The 20,383-nt window shown below is 45.9% G+C and overlaps 1 protein-coding gene across 1 annotated transcript in view; it reads left to right on the forward strand.

Annotated features, from left to right (window-relative positions):
• ZFHX3 (zinc finger homeobox 3) overlaps nucleotides 1-20,383 on the forward strand; it is a 311,215-nt gene that overhangs the window by 283,707 nt on the left and 7,125 nt on the right. Inside the window, exon 9 of the mRNA XM_043983329.1 lies at nucleotides 185-5,698. Within this exon, the coding sequence (XP_043839264.1) occupies nucleotides 185-5,698 (5,514 nt within the window). The remainder of the gene's footprint in view (nucleotides 1-184; nucleotides 5,699-20,383) is intronic.

The raw sequence follows: 20,383 nt of genomic DNA on the forward strand, positions 1-20,383 counted from the left end.
CATCTATTTGTATCTTGCTTTGTAAGATAAAAGCACATTTTAAAGAAGATTCGCTCTTTCAGGGTGGCTTCCCCCTCCCCTTCCTTGATCACGTTGCATTAATGAGCTATTATCACAGTGGAAAACTCTGGCTGACATTTCTAACGTGTTGTTCTTTCTCTTCGGGGTTTGCTCTATCTCGCAGAAACCTCAGAGGATATAGGGAAGAGCATCCTGCCCTCGGAGAGTGCGGAACACAGCGGAGAGCTGAAAGCCTCCCCCGCCGACCCAAGCTCCGCCCGGGAGGAGTCGGGCTTCCTCTGCTGGAAGAAGGGGTGCAACCAAGTGTTCAAAACCTCTTCGGCCCTGCAGACGCACTTCAATGAGGTGCACGCGAAGCGGCCTCAGCTGCCCGTGTCGGACCGCCATGTGTACAAGTACCGCTGCAACCAGTGCAGCCTGGCCTTCAAGACGGTGGAGAAGCTTCAGCTCCACTCCCAGTACCACGTCATCAGGGCAGCCACCATGTGCTGCCTCTGCCAACGCAGCTTTCGGACGTTCCAGGCCTTGAAAAAGCACCTGGAGACGAGCCACCTGGAGCTGAGCGAGGCGGACATCCAGCAACTCTACAGCGGCCTCCTGGTCAATGGTGACCTCCTGGCCATGGGTGACCCGTCCTTGGCGGAAGATCACACCATCATTGTGGAGGAGGACAAGGAAGAGGAGAGCGACTTGGAGGAGAAGCAGAGCCCCACGGGCAGCGATTCGGGCTCGGTCCAAGAGGATTCGGGCTCAGAACCAAAGAGGGCACTTCCTTTCCGAAAAGGCCCAAACTTCACCATGGAGAAGTTTCTGGATCCTTCCCGCCCGTACAAATGTACAGTCTGCAAGGAGTCCTTCACCCAAAAGAACATTCTGTTGGTTCACTATAATTCCGTCTCCCATCTGCACAAGTTAAAACGAGCCCTCCAGGAGTCCGCCACTGGCCAGCCCGAGCCCACCAGTAGCCCAGACAACAAACCTTTTAAGTGTAACACCTGCAACGTGGCCTACAGCCAGAGTTCTACTCTGGAGATCCACATGAGGTCCGTGTTGCATCAAACCAAGGCTCGCGCGGCCAAGCTGGAGGCCGCGGGGGGCAGCGGGGCTAGCAACGGCACCGGCAATAGCAACAGCGTCTCCCTGGGAGCCTCGGCACCAAGTCCGGTGAGCACGGGTGGCAGCGGCAACACCTTCCCCGCGGTGAGCACGGGCAATGCCAGCGTGGCCCCGAGCTCCGGTTTGCTCAGCCAGGCTACGAGCGACAGCGTCGGGATGCCGCCCCTTGGGAATCCGGTCGGTGCCAACATTGCCTCCCCTTCGGAGCCCAAGGAGGTCAACCGAAAGAAGCTGGCGGATATGATCGCTTCCAGGCAGCAGCAGCAACAGCAACAGCAGGCGCAGCAGCAGCAGCAGCAGGCGCAGACGCTGGCCCAGGCCCAGGCCCAGGTTCAGGCCCACCTGCAGCAAGAGCTGCAGCAGCAGGCGGCCCTCCTCCAGTCTCAGCTGTTTAACCCCACCCTCCTGCCGCACTTTCCCATGACCACTGAGACCTTGCTCCAACTCCAGCAACAGCAGCATCTCCTCTTCCCCTTCTACATCCCCAGCGCTGAGTTCCAGCTCAACCCGGATGTGAGCCTGCCTGTCGCGAGCGGGGCCAGCCTGACGCTCACAGGGACCGGCCCCACCCTGCTGGAAGACTTGAAGGCTCAGGTCCAGCTCCCCCAGCAGAGCCACCAGCAGATCCTGCAGCAGCAACAACAGAGCCAGCTCTCCCTCTCCCAGCCGCATACAGCCCTCCTCCCACAGGGCCAGCACCCAGAGAAGAAGAATAAGACCATCGTCGTCAAGGAAAAAGACAAGGAGGGTCAGAGGGAAAGAGAAAACGTGGAGAGGGGAGAGGGGAACGCAGGCCCTAAGGAATCCCTCGCAGACACCTTGAAGCCCAAAGACAAGAAGGACTTTGCAGCAGGAGGTGGCTCGGAACCCTCCATGCTCCCGCCGCGCATCGCCTCGGACGCGAGGGGCAACGCCACCAAGGCTTTGTTGGAGAACTTTGGCTTTGAGCTGGTCATCCAGTATAACGAGAATAAGCAGAAAGTGCAGAAGAAGAGTGGGAAGACGGAGCCCGGGGACAGCTTGGAAAAACTGGAGTGCGACTCGTGCGGCAAGCTGTTCTCCAACGTTCTCATCTTGAAGAGTCACCAGGAGCACGTCCACCAGAATTACTTTCCCTTTAAACAGCTGGAGAGGTTTGCCAAGCAGTACAGAGAACACTACGATAAACTGTATCCACTGAGGCCTCAGACTCCGGAGCCCCCACCCCCGCCACCTCCCCCGCCCCCGCCACCTCCGCTCCCTGCTGCCCCTCCCCAGCCGGCTTCTACTCCTACCCTCCCCACACCAGCCCCTCCTATCACTTCTCCCACAATTGCACCAGCCCAGCCTTCTGTGCCGCTCACACAACTCTCCATGCCAATGGAGCTGCCCATCTTCTCACCACTCATGATGCAGACCATGCCCCTGCAGACGTTGCCAGCCCAGCTGCCCCCTCAGCTTGGTCCCGTTGACCCTCTGCCGGCCGATCTGGCTCAGCTTTACCAACATCAGCTCAACCCTAGCCTGCTCCAGCAGCAGAACAAGAGGCCCCGGACCAGAATCACAGACGACCAACTCCGGGTCCTCAGGCAGTATTTTGACATCAACAACTCCCCCAGTGAAGAACAGATCAAAGAGATGGCGGACAAGTCTGGATTGCCCCAGAAAGTCATCAAGCACTGGTTCAGAAACACTTTGTTCAAGGAGCGTCAGCGGAACAAAGACTCGCCCTACAACTTCAGCAACCCACCCATCACTAGCCTAGAAGAACTCAAGATCGACTCCCGGCCCCCTTCCCCGGAACCTCAGAAACATGAGTATTGGGGAAGCAAAAGGTCCTCTAGGACGCGATTCACGGACTACCAGCTGAGAGTCCTGCAGGATTTCTTCGATGCCAACGCTTACCCAAAGGACGATGAGTTCGAACAGCTTTCTAATTTGCTGAACCTCCCGACCAGAGTCATAGTCGTCTGGTTTCAGAACGCCCGACAGAAGGCCAGGAAAAACTACGAGAACCAGGGAGAGGGCAAAGATGGAGAAAGGCGGGAGCTTACCAACGACAGGTATATCCGAACGAGCAATTTAAACTACCAGTGCAAAAAATGTAACTTAGTCTTTCAACGTATTTTTGATCTTATTAAGCACCAGAAAAAGCTGTGTTACAAAGACGAGGATGAGGACGGGCAGGACGATAGCCAAAATGAGGACTCCATGGACGCCATGGAGATGTTGACTCCAACCAGCTCCGCCTGCAGCACGCCGATGCCCTCGCAGGCCTACAGCGCCCCAGCCTCGTCTGCCAATGCGACGTCTTCGACCTTTCTGCAGCTCACTGCGGAGGCTGACGAATCCTCCACCTTTGGCTCGAAACTAGAAGCTACAGATGAGAAACCAAAGCAGCCTGAACCTCCAAGTTCACAGCCAAACCAAACCCAAGAGAAGCAAGTACAACCAAAGCACGAGTCTCAGCAGCAGCAGCAGCCGCCGCAGCAGCCGCCGCAGCCGCAGCCCCAGCCCCAGCCCCAGCCAGACCAGTTGGAACAGAAGACAAACACAGCCCAGCCCAAGAACCCTCAGCTGTCCTCTCCTGCCCTGCAGCAACCTCCCCAGCAAGTTCCTCCCCCTCAGTGTGCCCTGCCCCAGTCGAGCCCGAGCCCGTCCTCCCAGCTCTCTCACCTGTCTCTCAAGCCTCTTCACACGTCCACTCCCCAACAGCTGGCCAACCTACCTCCTCAGCTTATCCCCTACCAGTGTGACCAGTGCAAACTGGCATTCCCCTCCTTTGAACACTGGCAAGAACATCAGCAGCTTCACTTTTTAAGTGCACAGAACCAGTTTATCCACCCCCAGTTTCTGGACAGGACGCTGGACATGCCTTTCATGCTGTTTGACCCCAGTAACCCACTTCTCGCGAGTCAGCTGCTCTCTGGTGCGCTGCCCCAAGTTCCAGCCAGCTCGGCCACCTCTCCTTCAACCCCAACCTCCACGATGAACACTCTGAAGAGGAAGCTGGAGGAGAAGGCTAGCGCTAGCCCTGGGGAGAATGACAGCGGGACTGGAGGAGAGGAGCCTCAAAGAGATAAGCGCTTAAGGACGACCATTACCCCGGAGCAGCTGGAAATCCTCTACCAAAAGTACCTGCTGGACTCCAACCCGACCCGGAAGATGTTAGATCACATCGCTCACGAAGTGGGCTTGAAAAAGCGTGTGGTACAAGTGTGGTTTCAGAACACCCGAGCTCGGGAAAGGAAAGGACAGTTTCGGGCTGTTGGCCCCGCCCAGGCGCACAGGCGGTGCCCTTTCTGTAGGGCGCTTTTCAAAGCCAAGACTGCCCTAGAGGCCCACATCCGGTCGCGGCACTGGCACGAAGCCAAAAGAGCTGGGTACAACCTGACTCTGTCTGCCATGCTGTTGGATTGTGATGGTGGGATTCAGGTGAAAGGGGATATTTTTGACGGAAGCGGCTTTTCCCACTTGCCGCCAGGAAGTAGTGACGGCCAGGGTGTTCCCCTCTCTCCGGTGGGTAAAACCATGGAGCTGTCCCCCAGAACTCTGCTTAGCCCTTCCTCCATCAAAGTGGAAGGAATCGAAGACTTCGAAAGCCCCTCCATGTCCTCAGTTAACCTCAACTTTGACCAAACCAAGCTGGACAATGACGACTGCTCCTCTGTGAACACAGCCATCACAGATACCACCACTGGAGACGAGGGCAATGCAGACAACGACAGCGCGACAGGAATAGCGACTGAAACCAAATCGTCAGCGCCCAGCGAGGGGCTGACCAAAGCCGCTATGATGGCAATGTCTGAATACGAAGATCGGTTATCTTCTGGTCTGGTCAGCCCAGCTCCTAGCTTTTACGGCAAGGAGTACGACAATGAAGGTACGGTGGACTACAGTGAGACGTCCAGCCTTGCTGATCCCTGCTCCCCGAGCCCTGGTGCCAGTGGGTCAGCGGGCAAGTCTGGAGATAGTGGAGATCGGCCGGGGCAGAAACGTTTTCGGACTCAAATGACTAACCTTCAGTTGAAGGTCCTTAAGTCGTGCTTTAATGACTATAGGACGCCGACCATGCTGGAGTGTGAGGTCCTGGGCAATGACATTGGACTGCCAAAGAGAGTTGTTCAGGTCTGGTTCCAGAATGCGAGAGCGAAAGAAAAGAAGTCAAAATTGAGCATGGCCAAGCATTTTGGTATCAACCAAACGAGTTACGAGGGACCCAAAACAGAGTGCACTTTGTGTGGCATCAAGTACAGCGCTCGGCTGTCTGTACGCGACCATATCTTTTCTCAACAGCATATCTCCAAAGTTAAGGACACCATCGGAAGCCAGCTGGACAAGGAGAAGGAGTACTTTGACCCAGCGACTGTTCGTCAGTTGATGGCTCAGCAGGAGTTGGATCGGATCAAGAAGGCCAACGAGGTTCTTGGACTGGCGGCTCAGCAACCGGGAATGTTTGACAACCCTCCTCTTCAAGCTCTTAACCTCCCCACAGCTTATCCGGCATTACAGGGCATTCCCCCAGTGTTGCTCCCTGGCCTCAACAGCCCATCTTTGCCAAGCTTCACTCCATCCAACACAGGTGGGTTCTGGTATAATCTGTGCGCACTGCTATTATTTCCTGTCCCCATGTCCGTGACCTGAACACGGCTTTCCCAGAGAGAGCCAGTCTGTCGGGAATCGTTAGGCAGAATCACCTCCTCAGGTAGGGAGCCTCCCCCTCTAGTTGGGCAGACAGAGTTCGAAGAGCCCTTCTGATGCTGCTGCTTTGCTAAGAGCTCTCCATCCAGGCCGTTGGGTTGCCAGTTCTGTCCGGATGTTTCTCAACCATGAAAGACCCCAGTTATTAGTGGTTGATGGGTACCGAAACAGCATGGAGGATTTGTTAAATGAAGTGATTTTTTCCTTGAGAGCCAGTTGAAGATGATCTCACGCCAGGAAGAATCTCTTTTTTAATGCTATCCCTCCCTTCTTGGTGGCTGCCATCTTAGAAGTGTTGAGAATCTTCCTTCTTTATGACTGATTTGCAGCTTGACCAAACATCTCATATTAGGGAAGATAGTCAGGAATTTCACATCCTGCTTCTTGCAGTACAGTATGTATTGGATGAATGTCCCTTAAAATAACCTTTACAGACATATTTTGTTCCGTATTGGAATTCTCCTTCCTCCTTTTCCCCATGTTTCATCCTTTTCTCTCTTCTTATTTACTAAGAAACTTAGAATCTGAAATGGCAAGGACCTCAGTGGCCAGCTAGTCTGACCCATACCTGACCAGGAATGCTCTGTACAGGCAACCTTGTGGACAGAGGGGCTCTCTCTCCCCACCTTCTTCTAAAAATAATGCCCCTTTTAGTTTTTCTGGCTCCCATCACACACTGACTCTTATGGAGATCTTTTCAGATTAACTAACCACACCTCCCTCACCTTGTACTAATAAAGTTGATTTTTTTTTCATTTAAGACCAATTTCTCAGTCAGGAAGACTTGAGTTCAAATCTTCCCTTTAGCATTTCCTGGCTATATGACTACTGGCAAGCCTCTTCACCTCCCATTGGCCCCTGTGGGTTCCTTCTGCTGGTAAGATCCCAGATTTGGACCCCGCCTCCCATACTCTGGTACTTAGCACAACACCTGGCACATGGTAGGCACGTAATAAGTATGAGGTGACTGATCTCTCAGATGCTTTCCATTTTATTTTCCTCATCTGTCAGGTTCCTGAATTTTGTCACTTGAATTTATCTCAATATAGAGGGCTGTCTCCTACACACATCACCTTATACTTCTCCTTTCCCTTTTGAAATGGGTACAAGATATCCTTCAGGGGCAGCTAGGTGGTGCAGTGGATAAAGCACTGGCCCTGGAGTCAGGAGGACCTGAGTTCAAATCTGGCCTCAGACATTTGACACTTACTAGCTGTGTGACCCTGGGCAAGTCACTTAGCTCCAATTGCCTCACCAAAAAAAAAAAAGATACCCTTCAGAGCAGTGTCCAGTCATGTGTTATCCTCATTGTTATCTGTAAAGTCAGACACAGTTGCCTCCTTGCCTTAAGAGAGATCTCGATCTCTCTCTCTCTCTCTCTCTCTCTCTTTCCTCTCCCTCTCCCCCAGTACCTAGCACAGAACCTTAAATTTACTTTTCTTGTTATCCAAACTCTATGTATTTATGTATAGATAGCCAAGGCCATGAGTTTTATTGTTAGTTCCTCCCCTGAATTTTATCTCTTGGGAATTGCTCGTCATTTCTACTGCTATTGTAGATATACCCTAGATGTTCTGTCTTCCCTTTCTCCTCCTCCCTTCTTTGTCAATTTTAAGACTTTGGGATTTGATTTGAAGGTTTCCAGGCAATCACTTTCTTACCAGACCTTGTTAGGTGCACTCCATCCCTCGTTAGGAGCCAGTCATTGCACTGTTTTAAGTAGTGGCCCAGAATCCCTAATCCCATTCTCAGGTACCTTCTTCTTAATAAATTTGCCCTTTGGCCAGCAGCAATGATGAAAACATCATTTGTGCCCCTAAAGCCTTCCATTTCTTGTCAAAGATTTGGTCATCTTTAGTAGTCTTTTATATTCCCCCTTTCATTACCACCAGTGTCGTCATCAGATTTGACAAGTTTGATTTCATTATTTCAGTGGATCTAGGGTTTCATTAATGAGCAGGGTCATTCCACAACTTTCTCCATCTATATTTCTCAGTAACAATTCTTGGTCTTCCACATATCCTTCACAGAGGAGCTTCCCAACATATGAGAACCCTTCCTCTGTATCTTTTTAATAGTTGATGGCTAGACTCATTATTACTCCTTGCCTGGCCCATTTCTATTCCTGGTCATGTGTGCTTTTGACAGATCCCTTATGTCATTCACAAGCCCCTGCCATCTTTGGTAATATGCTGCACCTTGTGGACATGTGCCACTTGGTTACCCTACAAGGCTCAGAGGCTTTGGGTCTTAGACTTGAGACCGGCTTTATTGTGACACAGGATCCCTCTCTCAATAAACTTATTTTCCTTTGGCTTGGAGACTTTGATTTTTTTAATCTTCTAACACTGCGACTTAGAAATTTTCACAACAATGTATACTTATGTATCTAGACATCTCTATTGACATCTCTTTACAAATTACATTGATGACAGCCGTTTCTACAGCTTGCAGTCATAGTGCATCAGCTGTTTATTGGCATTGAAAAGATGTAAATAAATATATACAAACAAGATTCACACAGGACAGACTCTGGACAAGATATCCTATATGATTCTGAGAAATACCTTTTTCAAGCAGATATGTTCCTGTTTTATACTTTGCTGATATTAGTAATAGGGAAAGAAGCAAGAAGTAGTGTAAGGAGTGTTCTTAGAGTCAAGGGAGAGCCCAGTTCAAATCCCCCTTGCCCCCATACTTACTAGCTACATGGGCATGGGCAAAGCATTTCATCTCTCTTGGCTTCAACTTCCTCATCTATAAAATGGGGATAATATACCTATAGTCCTGTCTCACCAATTTATTATGAGGATAAAATGAACTAATTTAGATAGGTAGCTATATAAATAGATGTCAATGGAGATATCTAGATACGTAAGTATACATTGTTGCAAAAATTTCTAAGTCACAGTGTTAGAAGATTTAAAACACCAAAAGTCTCCAAGCCAAAAGAAAATAGGGAGACTATTGGGAGAGGGATCCTGTGTCACAATAAAGCCGGTCTCAAGTCTAGGACCCAAAGACCCCGAGCCTGAGGATCCATGGATATTTATATACACCATGACTCCCACAAATTAGCATAATCCAAGGGGTACAGATACAGTAAGTGTGGAATAGGAAGAAAGAAACCATCAGTCAGATACTAGTACAATTACTTGCCATTCTATTTATCCTACTGAAAATAGCCCTGTTACTAAGTAACGGGCTCATAACATAAGAAGCCATCTAAAGGATTTCTTCTTTGCCATGTTGGACACAGTCTCTCTGGCCTATCTCTCTCTGAGTTGTTTCTCAGCTATCAAGACTTTCTACCATTTTTGTTAAGCTTGGCTTCCCAACTTCTCTCCAGCTTTGATTGGTCTCTTATAGCTCAGAAGTTATTATTTTAGGTATCTGAACTTGAAGATGATCAGTGGCTATACCTAACCACAATTGCAAGTGAAATAGTTTAATCTTTGCTTAAGCTTGTAGAGTAGACAAGTTAGCATTTGCCTTAGCTCCTTTTGCCATCTATCTTACTTACTCTCAAGTTAGTAAAGAATATCTAAATATAATAACTCTTAAACTGAAAAGAATATCTAATTCTTTAACTCTTAAGCTACAAAAGAATATCTAAATATTTTAACTCTTAATTTGCAGTCTATAAACTATAGTTAAACCACTTGTATTCTAAGGGGTGGGGAAAATCTCACAACATACATGTGTGTACAAATATATATGTATACATATACATAAGTAGAGATAGATTTAGATAGCAAATTTTAAAACCTATATAATTTATAATATGTACTAAAATAGCTAGCACTATATAATAATTATCATTACCATTATTATATAATAGTCCAACATTTTACAAATGTTATTTCATTTTACCTTCACAAGAACCCTAAGAGGTAGGTACTATTAAGATGTCCATTTTACAGATGAAGAAACTGAGGCAGACAGATTACATGTCTTGCCCAGGGTTACCAAACTAGTATGAGTCTGGATTTGAACTCCAGTCTTCCTGACTCCAGAATTAGCCTTCCTATCTGCCTATATCAATGTGAGTTATTATGATCAAAGGATAATCAAAGGTCTCTGTGTGGGTGCATCTATCAAGGAATTATGGGTGATCTTACCCCATGAATGGGAAACCCCCTCATTAAAGGAGAGCTTTTAGGGCCAGGTTTTCCAATTAAATGGTATTTGTTTGTTTTAGCAATTGACAAAGGGCTCTTTTATTCTCTACACCAGGGCTTCTTAAACTTTTTCCACTCAAGACCCCTTTTCACCCAAGAAATTTTTACTCAACCCCAAGAATATAGATATATAAAATAAGTAGGCATAGCCTTTGACCATTGCCAAATTTTTCACGACCCTCACATGCAGTTATTTGACCCCCATATGGGGTCATGACACAGTTTAAGAAGCTTTGCTTTATAATTCTCAGTCAGTTGTTTAACAGTGACTAGTTCATCTCTGGTGACTCTAACAAGGTGCCTGAATTTTAAATGGCATATAAATCCAAGTCTCCTTTTCTGCCTCAAAAAAAGTAAGAAATACTCCAAATGAAGTAAAAGAATAACAGTGAAAGAAGGATGAATGGAAAGAGGACCCTACCAAGTAATTCCCACAGGAAGAGAAGAAGATAGCAGCAGGCCACAGTATTGGTGCCCTGCTTTATTTCATCTGTATTTTATACTCTTATTCTCACTCTGGACCCGTGTTATAGACTCTATATGGTCATGGTTGTCATGGTTTCAGAGACAGGAAGAGGTCTGGGACTAACAGCAGGTCAGACAGATTCCCCCAGCCCCGAAAGCATTCTCTCATTACCACCGACTCCCCACTTCTTTCTGAACTGTGTGCCTGCTTCCGTCCCTACTGCTTCAGGCTCCGTGTAGCACCGGCTACAGAGACAGGAGTCTGTTAAGCTTAATAGCAAGTAAGCCTTGAAAAGCCCACCCCCAACATCCACCATTGCTGTTGCCTCACTGCTTTGCCATCTGCTTCTTGTCTGTTTTCAGGCCCCTGCACTTCAGGTTGCACAGGGAGGGTCTACAGCACCTGAGAAGACAGATATCTGCTGAACCTAATAGCCACAGTAGCAGACCCTCCCCCTCCACACACACACATCCCAAGGGCTTTCACTAACAGTATCATCTGTTATAGACTTTTAGAGCTTCCTCTTGGCATCAGTTCAGCCAGACTCCTCTACCTTTCAACAGGTGGAGGTTCAAGAGTTACTCCACCCAATAAGGGGAAAAAAATAGAAAAACAGGGGGAATGAATAAGCAAAGAGAAACTCCTTGTACAATCATAAAATGGGGGTGCCAGTGTGGAAGGGGAATAAGCATTTTTCAAGTACCCAGTGGGTGCCCAGCATTGTGCTAAGCACTTTACAAATATGATGTCACTCAATCCACAGGAACTCTAGGATGTAGGTGCTATTATTATCCTGATTTTACAGTTAACTGAGGCAGAGAGAAGTTAAATGACTTGTCCAGAATCACATAGCCACTAAGCATCTGAGGCCAGAATTGAATACTGACTCCAGGCCTAGCGTTCCATTCATTGTAACACCTGGCTACCTCTAATAAGAGAAATAAATGAAGAGGTAAGGAATAAAGTTAATGATCTCAATGTTTTAAAAACCAGCAGACTGGATGTCTTAGAATATACTAGAAACCCTTAGTAAAACAGCGGATACTCTTGTTGGGGGAAGGGAGAATAAATGAATGGATGAAGTGGAAATAAAAAATTCAGTGGCACAAGAGAGAGCTAAGTTTTAAAACACTAAAATGGGAAGAGCATTTATTAATCTACTATCAAAACCAAACAGCCTGGAAAATAAGGCCCAAAGAGATGATTTAATAATTATCAGGCTCACAACAGAGCATGATAAAACATAAAATCTGAATATCATTTTTCAAGAAATTGAAAGCAAAATTGCCCCGAAATATTGGAATGAGAGGACAAAAATATAGAGGTACAGAAACCCATATCACCACCAGAGAGAAGCCCTACATATAATATGCTCAGAAATGCAATTGCCATGCTTAAGCATTCCAAGATAGAAGAAAAATACTGCAAGCAGTTGGAAGAATTAGATTACATGTCAAGGAACTAGGAATTAGAATAAATTATCAGATTATATCAGCAATGACAAAGGAAATGAAATGTTGCAATATTGTATACCAAAAATCAAAGGAAAATGGCTTTAACCTAGGAATCCTGCAAATTTAAGCATATTCCTACAAGGAGAAAAAATTTACTTTTAACAATAACTTCCAAATATTCCCTTTGAGAAAACCAGAGTTTGGCAAAGTTTTCGAAAGGCAAACCCAGCAAATCAAACTTGGGAAATGTGTGAAGTTGGGCAACTTTATTTTCTCCAAGGGCCCAGAAAGCTTTTCAGAAGAAGCAACTTTCATTTGTTCCCTCGGGAAAATATGAAAAGTATAAATTAGACCATATATCAATAAAGCAAATGCCAAATGATCCCTTTGTTAAGCCCTCCAAACTATATAACATTTTTAGACATATGAAATAAGAAATGTAATCGTCAAAGATAGCTAAAAATTATTGTTTATTTTTGCTTGGTATTATTCATTTGTTTGACGGCCAACAAGTAAAGTGCCCTCTACTGGAATAACACGAGACTAGAAACCTTTTTGGTAGGGAGTAAGAGGGAAAACTCATGAAGAAATCTGGAAATAGAAAAAAAAACTTTGTTTACTTGTGGTTGTGGTCAAGAAAGGATGGTAAAATAATTAACAAAACTATTTTAGCTAGATAAAGCCTAGTTAGCAAGTGGCAATTGTCTTCAATCTAAAGGTCTTCCTCCTACAATAGGCTGCCCAGGAGACAATACCATAAAGGATGGCACTAAGTAGTATAAAATCTGCACAGAATGAGTGGTACAAGCTGATCCATGCAGTATTTGCAACAGGTGTTCACAGGAGAGAACAGATAATGATTTATAGTAGCCAGGGAAGCCTCTACTGGGACTTCAAGCACACTTGGGAACTAGGAAGGCAGAAATGTTTATTTAATCACTCCTGGCATTTAGAACTAAAACTGAGAAAAACCAATGGTTTGTGGGTGCACGTATGCTCTGAGGCTCTGCCCTAGGCCCTCTTCACCACTTTGATCTCTACCTTCTCTATCCACTCTACGTAGAAGACTCTTGGATGTGTATAGCCAATGTTACTCTGCTCCTAATCTCTAACATTTGGATGTTTCCAGGCATACAGTCCCATGGGTATCTCAAATTCAATATGTCCAAAACAAAACTCTTTTCCCCATATTCCCTGCCCTCTTCCTAAGCTCTCTGATTCAGGAGACCTCTGTCCTTCTGCCTCCCTCAAGTTAAGAGACTGGCCCAGGGTCACACAGCTAGTATATGTCTCAAACAGGATTCGAACTCAGGTCTTCCTGACTCTAGGCCCAGCACTCTGTGCACCGTGGCACCATGTAGCTATTTGGCATTTAAAGCACTTCACAGTCTGTCTCTGGCTTACCATTCTATGTCTTCTCTTTGTACAAGATGCCCCCCACATCTGGAAGGCACTCCCTTTCTCACCTCCACTTCTTAGCCTCCCGAACTTCTTCAAAACCCAGGTGCTGCCTCTTTTGCTGATTCTGCCCCAACCCCCACCAAGCTACTATTGCTGTGCCACCTCCCCCCCAAAAAAATTCCCTTGTATTTACTTTGTATTCTTGTATTTCTTGAAGTGTTCATAGTATTTCCCCTGATAAGAATATAAGCTTTTTCTTTTTTGTTTTGTTTTGATGGGGCAATGAGGGTTAAGTGACTTTCCCAGAGTCATACAGCTAGTGTCAAGTGTCTGAGGCTAGATTTGAACTTAGGTACTACTGAATCCAGGGCCAGTGCTTTATCCACTATGATACCCAGCTGCCCCCCAGTGTAAGCTTTTTCTTTTCTTTCTTTTTTTTTTTTTTTTTTTGCGGGGCAATGGGGGTTAAGTGACTTGTCCAGGGTCACACAGCTAGTAAGTGTCAAGTGTTTGAGTCCGGATTTGAACTCAGGTTCTCCTGAATCCAGGGCCAGTGCTTTATCCACTGCACCACCTAGCCGCCCCCTAGTTTCCTTCTTAATCTTGCATATTTTTATTTTATGAGTTGAAATACATGATTCTAAGAAGGGGTCCACAAGCTTCATTCATTGCAATGTCTGCCGGAAGGGTCCAGGACACAAGAAAGGTTAAGAACCTCAATTTTAGGGCAATGCAGTCCTAGCCAGATTTTTTGAATTTTTTGATTTTTTATGGGGCAGGTTGTACCAGGTAACGGCATGCATGCTAGGAAACCAGACACATTCTCCTATATTTGTCAAGTGTTTGAGGCCGGATTTGAACTCAGGTTCTCCTGAATCTAGGGCCAGTGCTTTATCCACTGCGCTACCTAGCCGCATCCTCCCCCCCCCCCCCCCCCCCGCCAGTGTAAACTTTTTCAAGGGAGCAATAGTTTTGTTTTGATTTTTGTTTCCCCAGCTCCTAGTACAGTGTCTGACATAGAACAGGTGCTTAATAAGTGCCATTTGGTCACTTTGTTTTTTTAGTTAATAGATTTGCCAGGTACAAAACAACTGTCCAGCAATTAAAACCACACTGTGTAGGACAATGGCTCCCCTGTGCAATCAAATATATTCTAAGAGAGGCAGCCCAAGGTGCAGAATACACTGCATTGGAAGGCAGAAGTTCTAGAACATTAGCCTTACAAAAGTTATATTGTCTTATGACTGTGGAGAAGTCACCTAACCTTTAGGAATCGATTTCCTCATCCACATAATGTAGACGATGGCACTAAGGGGTTGCTGTGAAGCTTCAGTGTCATGATGCACACAGATGGTGAGGTACTCTCTCTTCCCACATCATTCCTCTCAGGTGCCCCTTCCTTTGCCATGGTGGCCACCCGCCAGCTGCAGCTCTCATGTTTTTAAGTGGAATCCATACCTTTGCTTTCCATTAAAATCATCATCAGGTTCACGTATCCTCTAATTCCCTCAGCTAGTGACTTGCCTGCCTTTGGGGAATTTAATTTCACTGTCCCTGCTGCATGCCCACGTAACATCCTTCCTGGCAAAGTGAAGTAGAGTATGTAGAGTATGACAGAGTGTTGTACGGTATTTATTTTTAATATATTAAAATTAAATTTGGAAGAAAAAAGAAAAAGAAAATCATCCACAGGAGCCTGCCTTTTTTTCCCTTGTCTTGTGTTCAGACAGGATGCCCTTGATATGTGTGGAGACCATTCTCATAAAGATTTTATAGAGAAGAGAAAATAGGCATATAGGTCAATAGTTGCTAATGTCTTCTTAATAGCCTCTTTTTTAATAATAATACCATCTTTGATCTCTTCATTCTTTTAGGCTCTTCCTCTCTTTGATATATCATGAAACGTGACCCATGAATACCTTGGAAACAGTTACCTCGAGCATAGATTTCTACCCTGTGAGTTTAGGTAGGGCTAAGGAGTGTTTACTATATTTCCAAAGTACCCTTTCCACCTTTTTTCTTATGGCACCTAGATGGAGTGATCCAACTATCATGGATAGCAAAAGTAGATTACTACGGGGCAGCTAGATGGCGCAGTAGATAAAGTACCAGCCCTGGAGTCAGGAGGACCTGAGTTCAAATCCAGCCTCAGATACTTGACACTTACTAGCTGTGTGACCCTGGGCAAGTCACTTAACCCCAATTGCCTCACTTTAAAAAAAAACAAAAGTAGATTACTAACACAACGGCAGGCAATTTGTTCCATTTGATGTCTGTTTGTTTTCCAAACAGTATCTTCTATAAATCCTTCCGAGATGATGTAGTTGAGTTGCATCTGCAGAATTGTTTCCTTCTCTACAGTCCATTGCCTTTTATTTTTTTTTTTTTAAGGAATGATACTGTTTATAATTTTCAATCACATTTATTTCCTGCCGTCACAAGTCTTACATTTTCACTTTTCAGGAAATTTTATAATCAGTCTTGTCATATTTTATCAGTGTATCTTCTTTTCTGGCCACCTCCATATCTGCGTCTGCCCACCAAATCTGATGGTGATGATCATCATCACCATCATTTATATAGTACTTATTATATTCCAGGAACTGCTCTAAACACTTTAGAAATATTGTTTCATTTGATCCCCACAGCATCCCTGGGAGGTAGGTGCCATTATTAGCTCCATCTTGCAGATGTGGAAACTGAGGCAAGCAGAGGTTAAAGTGACTGGCTTGGGTCATGCTGCTAGTAGGTGGCTGAGGCTGCATTTGAACTCAGATATTCCTGACTCCAGGCTTAGTGGTTTATTCACTGCACCACCTAGCCCTGACTCCACCTGATAAATACCTTAAAAGGCCCTCCTGGATCGTTCTAATCAATCTTCCTTGGTCCTCAGCACAAGATCCATCAACTTTACCCCGTGACCTACATAGGAGACTATCTAAAATCTTAGTCACTTTGTACATTTTCGGCAAAATATCCATTTTGTCACATACCTTTTTTTTTTTTCCTAGAGTAGGGTTGGTTTCTGTTTGAATTCTAGTTTCTGTTGCTTTGTCATCCTCTCTGCTCAGCTCTCACTGTCTCTCAGCTGTGCTTCCATCCTGGCCCCTTCTTCTCTTCCTCGTCTCTTTGGATGAGGCACAGGAAGGACAGCTCTTGGCTTAGGCTAGATTGGAAGCCCCAGGGCTAGAAGGAGCTAAGACATCTTGTGGGAATGGTTCGCTGTCGTTAAATGTGACTGTAGAGACCATCTTATCCAAGCTCTGCAGTTTACAGGTCCTCACTGCAGAAGCTCAGAGAGGTAGTGTAACCTAATCACAGTCAGTGCAGCACCAACGAGGCTGCTTTTTTCTTTTTGTGAACTGCCACTGAGTTTGTAAAAAGTATAACAGTTTGAGAGGGAAGCAGGGGAGGTGAGGAAGCTTTACATGCATAGAACCTAAGTCAGCTAGGGCAGTCAGTCAGTCAATCAGTGGTTTTTTTAAGAATCTGCTACATAACAGGCACTGCGCTAAATGTTATGGATACAGTGAAAGGCCAAAAAAAAAAGTGCCAGCTCCCAATTTAGCAATTGAGTTCAGGATGGACTGGAGTGAGGAGAGACTGAGGTGATGAGGGCTTGCTCCCCCATGACAGCAGTGTCGAAGGAGAGAAGGGGCCACCTATGAAAGACAGCACAAAGGTGGATATGACAGTATTTGACAACTGATTGCATATGGAAGATAAGAGAGTGACACTTCCCCTGGGAGCCTGTGTGTCTGGAAGGAGGGTGGTGCTCTAGACAAAAATAGAGGAGTGGAGAGAAGAGAATACCCACAGGAAAGAGAAGAGGGTAACTAGCTGCAGAGAGGTCTGGAAGGATAAATATTGAGAAGAAGCCTTTAGATGCAGTGACTAAGAGACCTTTGGTGCCTATGGAGGGAGCAGCTTCTGTTGAACAAGGTTGGAAATCAAACTGCAGAGTGTTAAGAAGCAAGTGAGACAGAGGGGTAGCTAGGTGATGCAGTGGATAGCACACTGGCCCTGGGTCCAGGAGGACCTGAGTTCAAATCCAGCCTCAGACACTTGACACTTACTAGCTCTGTGACCCTGGGCAAGTCACTTAACCCTTATTGCCCTGCAAAAAAAAAAAAAAAGTAAAAGAAACAGCAGCAAGTGAGAGAAAAGAAAATGCAAGGACCTCTTGCAGACAGCCTTCTTGAGGGGTTTAGCCACAGAAGGGAGGAGGGGTAGGACAATATGGGGATAAATGGATGAAGTTAGGAGTTTTGAGGATAGATGAGACATGGACATGTCTTTAGGCAGTAGGGAAGCAGCCAGTGGACAGGGAGGGAATTAATATTTAAGTGAGAAAGTCACGAAGATGGATGGGGCAGTCTGCTGGGAAAGACGCAGTAGAATGGGGTCACTTGTGCATGTGGAGGGGCTACCCTGGCAAGGAGGCAATAGTGTCAGGAGGCATTTGTGGAGTGTGTCCCTAGCAGTATACCAGGGCAGATTCTAGCCGTGTGGAATAAACAATAAACTTCTGTTGGTGTTTGGCATAGTTTACTAGAAAAATAAAAAGCACTCCCCCAACACCTAGTTCCACCATGAACCCATTACATGAACTCGTCACTTTACCTTGATGGAACTCACCATCTTTAGCTATAAAGTACTGGAGTTGGATTGTGTGATATCTAAGGCTCCTTCCACCCATAAATGATCTATTCACTCAATGCCTTACAGGTTTTCAGAGAACCTAGATACCCTTCTTCCCTAAGTCTTGGCTCAAAGGACACCAATTTATTCTAGATTTGCTCTGGACCTTTGGCAGTGGATGATGGCTTTGGGAACTCACTGGAGGTCTTACTCAGATTTTGACCTAAAGGATTTAATCCTGGGTCAGTGTGGGATGAGAAGGGAAGTGAGGGAATAATCCTCTGGAAATCTGCCTGGCCTATAGCAAGCCTTGGAATGATGACTGAGCAAAGCTATGGCCCAATGGGAAACAAAACCACGGATATGCTTAGGAGGCAGAAAGCAGTTTTTTTCATGACATGTTAACAAATGGGCATTTTTAACTTAGATTTGCTCTTTCTCAGATTCACAGTGGATTGGAGCTGAAAAAAAATGACTTTTTAGTTCATAGAGCCACCTATCTGAATGGTCTCATATGTAAATGCTGGGCCCCCTTAATTTGAGTGAAAATGTAACATCCTGAGATGCTTCACCTTTGCCTACCCAGACATACACTGTTTTCTTAGAAGTGACTCTTGAAGAAGCCGCCTTTTTTATTTTCATCTATTTAGTTTTGAGTATTTTGAGTGAGGCATGATAGTTCAGTACTGTTGCATTAAAGTGGCCAGTAGGCTGATTTCTCTTCCTGCCCCAGGCCTAGACACAGAGAATTCCTTTTAATAAAAGGTAGTTTTCCTTTTCAGGGCTCATTATCCTGTGTGGGTCCCTATCCCAGCTCCACTGGGGGAAGAGGGACTTAAAGGAGAGACTAAACACATTATGTATTTAGGAAAACTTATTTGATATGTTGGAAAAACAGTTTATTCCTGTCTTCCCATAAAACCAGGGGTCTTAAGAACTGTGGTTCCATATAATTAGTTTCCTTCTTTTTTTTTTTTTTTTTGGTGGACAATGAGGGTTAAGTGACTTGCCCAAAGTCACACAGCTAGTAAGTGTCAAGTGTCTGAGGCCGGATTTGGACTCAGGTCCTCCTGAATCCAGGGCCAGTGCTTTATCTACTGCGCCACCTAGCCGCCCCCTAGTTTCCTTCTTAATCTTGCATATTTTTATTTTATGAGTTGAAATACATGATTCTGAGAAGGGGTCCACAAGCTCCATTCATTGCAATGTCTGCCGGAAGGGTCCAGGACACAAGAAAGGTTAAGAACCTCAACTTTAGGGCAATGCAGTCCTAGCCAGATTTTTTGAATTTTTTTATTTTTTTATGGGGCAGGTTGTACCAGGTAAAGGCATGCATGCTAGGAAACCAGACACATTCCCCTATATTTGTCTTCTTTTCCATGATGTCTCTGCCTCTCTCCCACTTTCTGCCATACTTTTCATTCCCTTTACAATCCCCAGCTCTCTCCTAGAAGGGAATATGGTTCTTGTTCTGCAACTCGGTACTGACCACAATGAATTAGCAGTGCCCAGATGAGGCACTTGAAGTGTGTGTGTGGGAGGAGCACTTTTAGGGCTGAGATGCAGAAGGAAACTTGCCCAGTGAAGTTGTTTAGCCCCTTGGCAAAGGAACAGGAGTAGGGGCCAAGTGTGATCAGGATAGGTCCTGAAGGGTAAGCCTTAGAGCAAGTCACCCTAGTGGCCCTTGGGGTTAGCACTTGGAGAGTTCTGCCCCAAGGATAAATTTCTACTCTTCCAAGAAAGGCTGTGTCTTTCAAATTGGTCCATAATATTGTGCTGGCATTAAAAAGCTGTCAACTCAAGGAGGACATCTCAAATGTCCTTCCCAACTCTTCTGCCAAACCCAATTCCCCACCCACACACACACAGAAGCTGGGCTTGGAGTGATAGGCATTTAGGTCTGGAAATGCCAACTGGCCCTTGCCTGATGGGCTGAATTCTTCAATTTAAATGTAGATTAGACGGGCCAGGGAGGGGAGGCATCCATTGTTTGTTTTGTTTTGTTTTGTTTTCCTGGCTTCTGCTGTTGTGCTTCCATTCTTCCATCCTTTCCCTTACTCTGAATTTCTTTCCTTCCTTCCTTCCTTCCTTCCTTCCTTCCTTCCTTCCTTCCTTCCTTCCTTCCTTCCTTCCTTCCTTCCTTCCTTCCTTCCTTCCTTCCTTCCTTCCTTCCTTCCTTCCTTCCTTCCTTCCTTCCTTCCTTCCTTCCTTCCTTCCTTCCTTCCTTCCTTGTGAGGCATTTGGGGCTAAGTGACTTGCCCAGAGTCACACAGCTAGTGTTAAGTGTCAAGTGTCTGAGGGCAGATTTGAACTCAGGTCCTCCTGAAACCAGGGCCGGTGCTCTATCCACTGTGCCACCTAGCTGCCCCCTTCCTCTCAATTTCAGCAGCAGTAAGGGGGGGTGGGTTCTGGGTACTCATTGA

Source organism: Dromiciops gliroides, chromosome 2 (genome assembly GCF_019393635.1).
Source record: "Dromiciops gliroides isolate mDroGli1 chromosome 2, mDroGli1.pri, whole genome shotgun sequence".
Classification (NCBI taxonomy): Eukaryota; Metazoa; Chordata; class Mammalia; order Microbiotheria; family Microbiotheriidae; genus Dromiciops; species Dromiciops gliroides.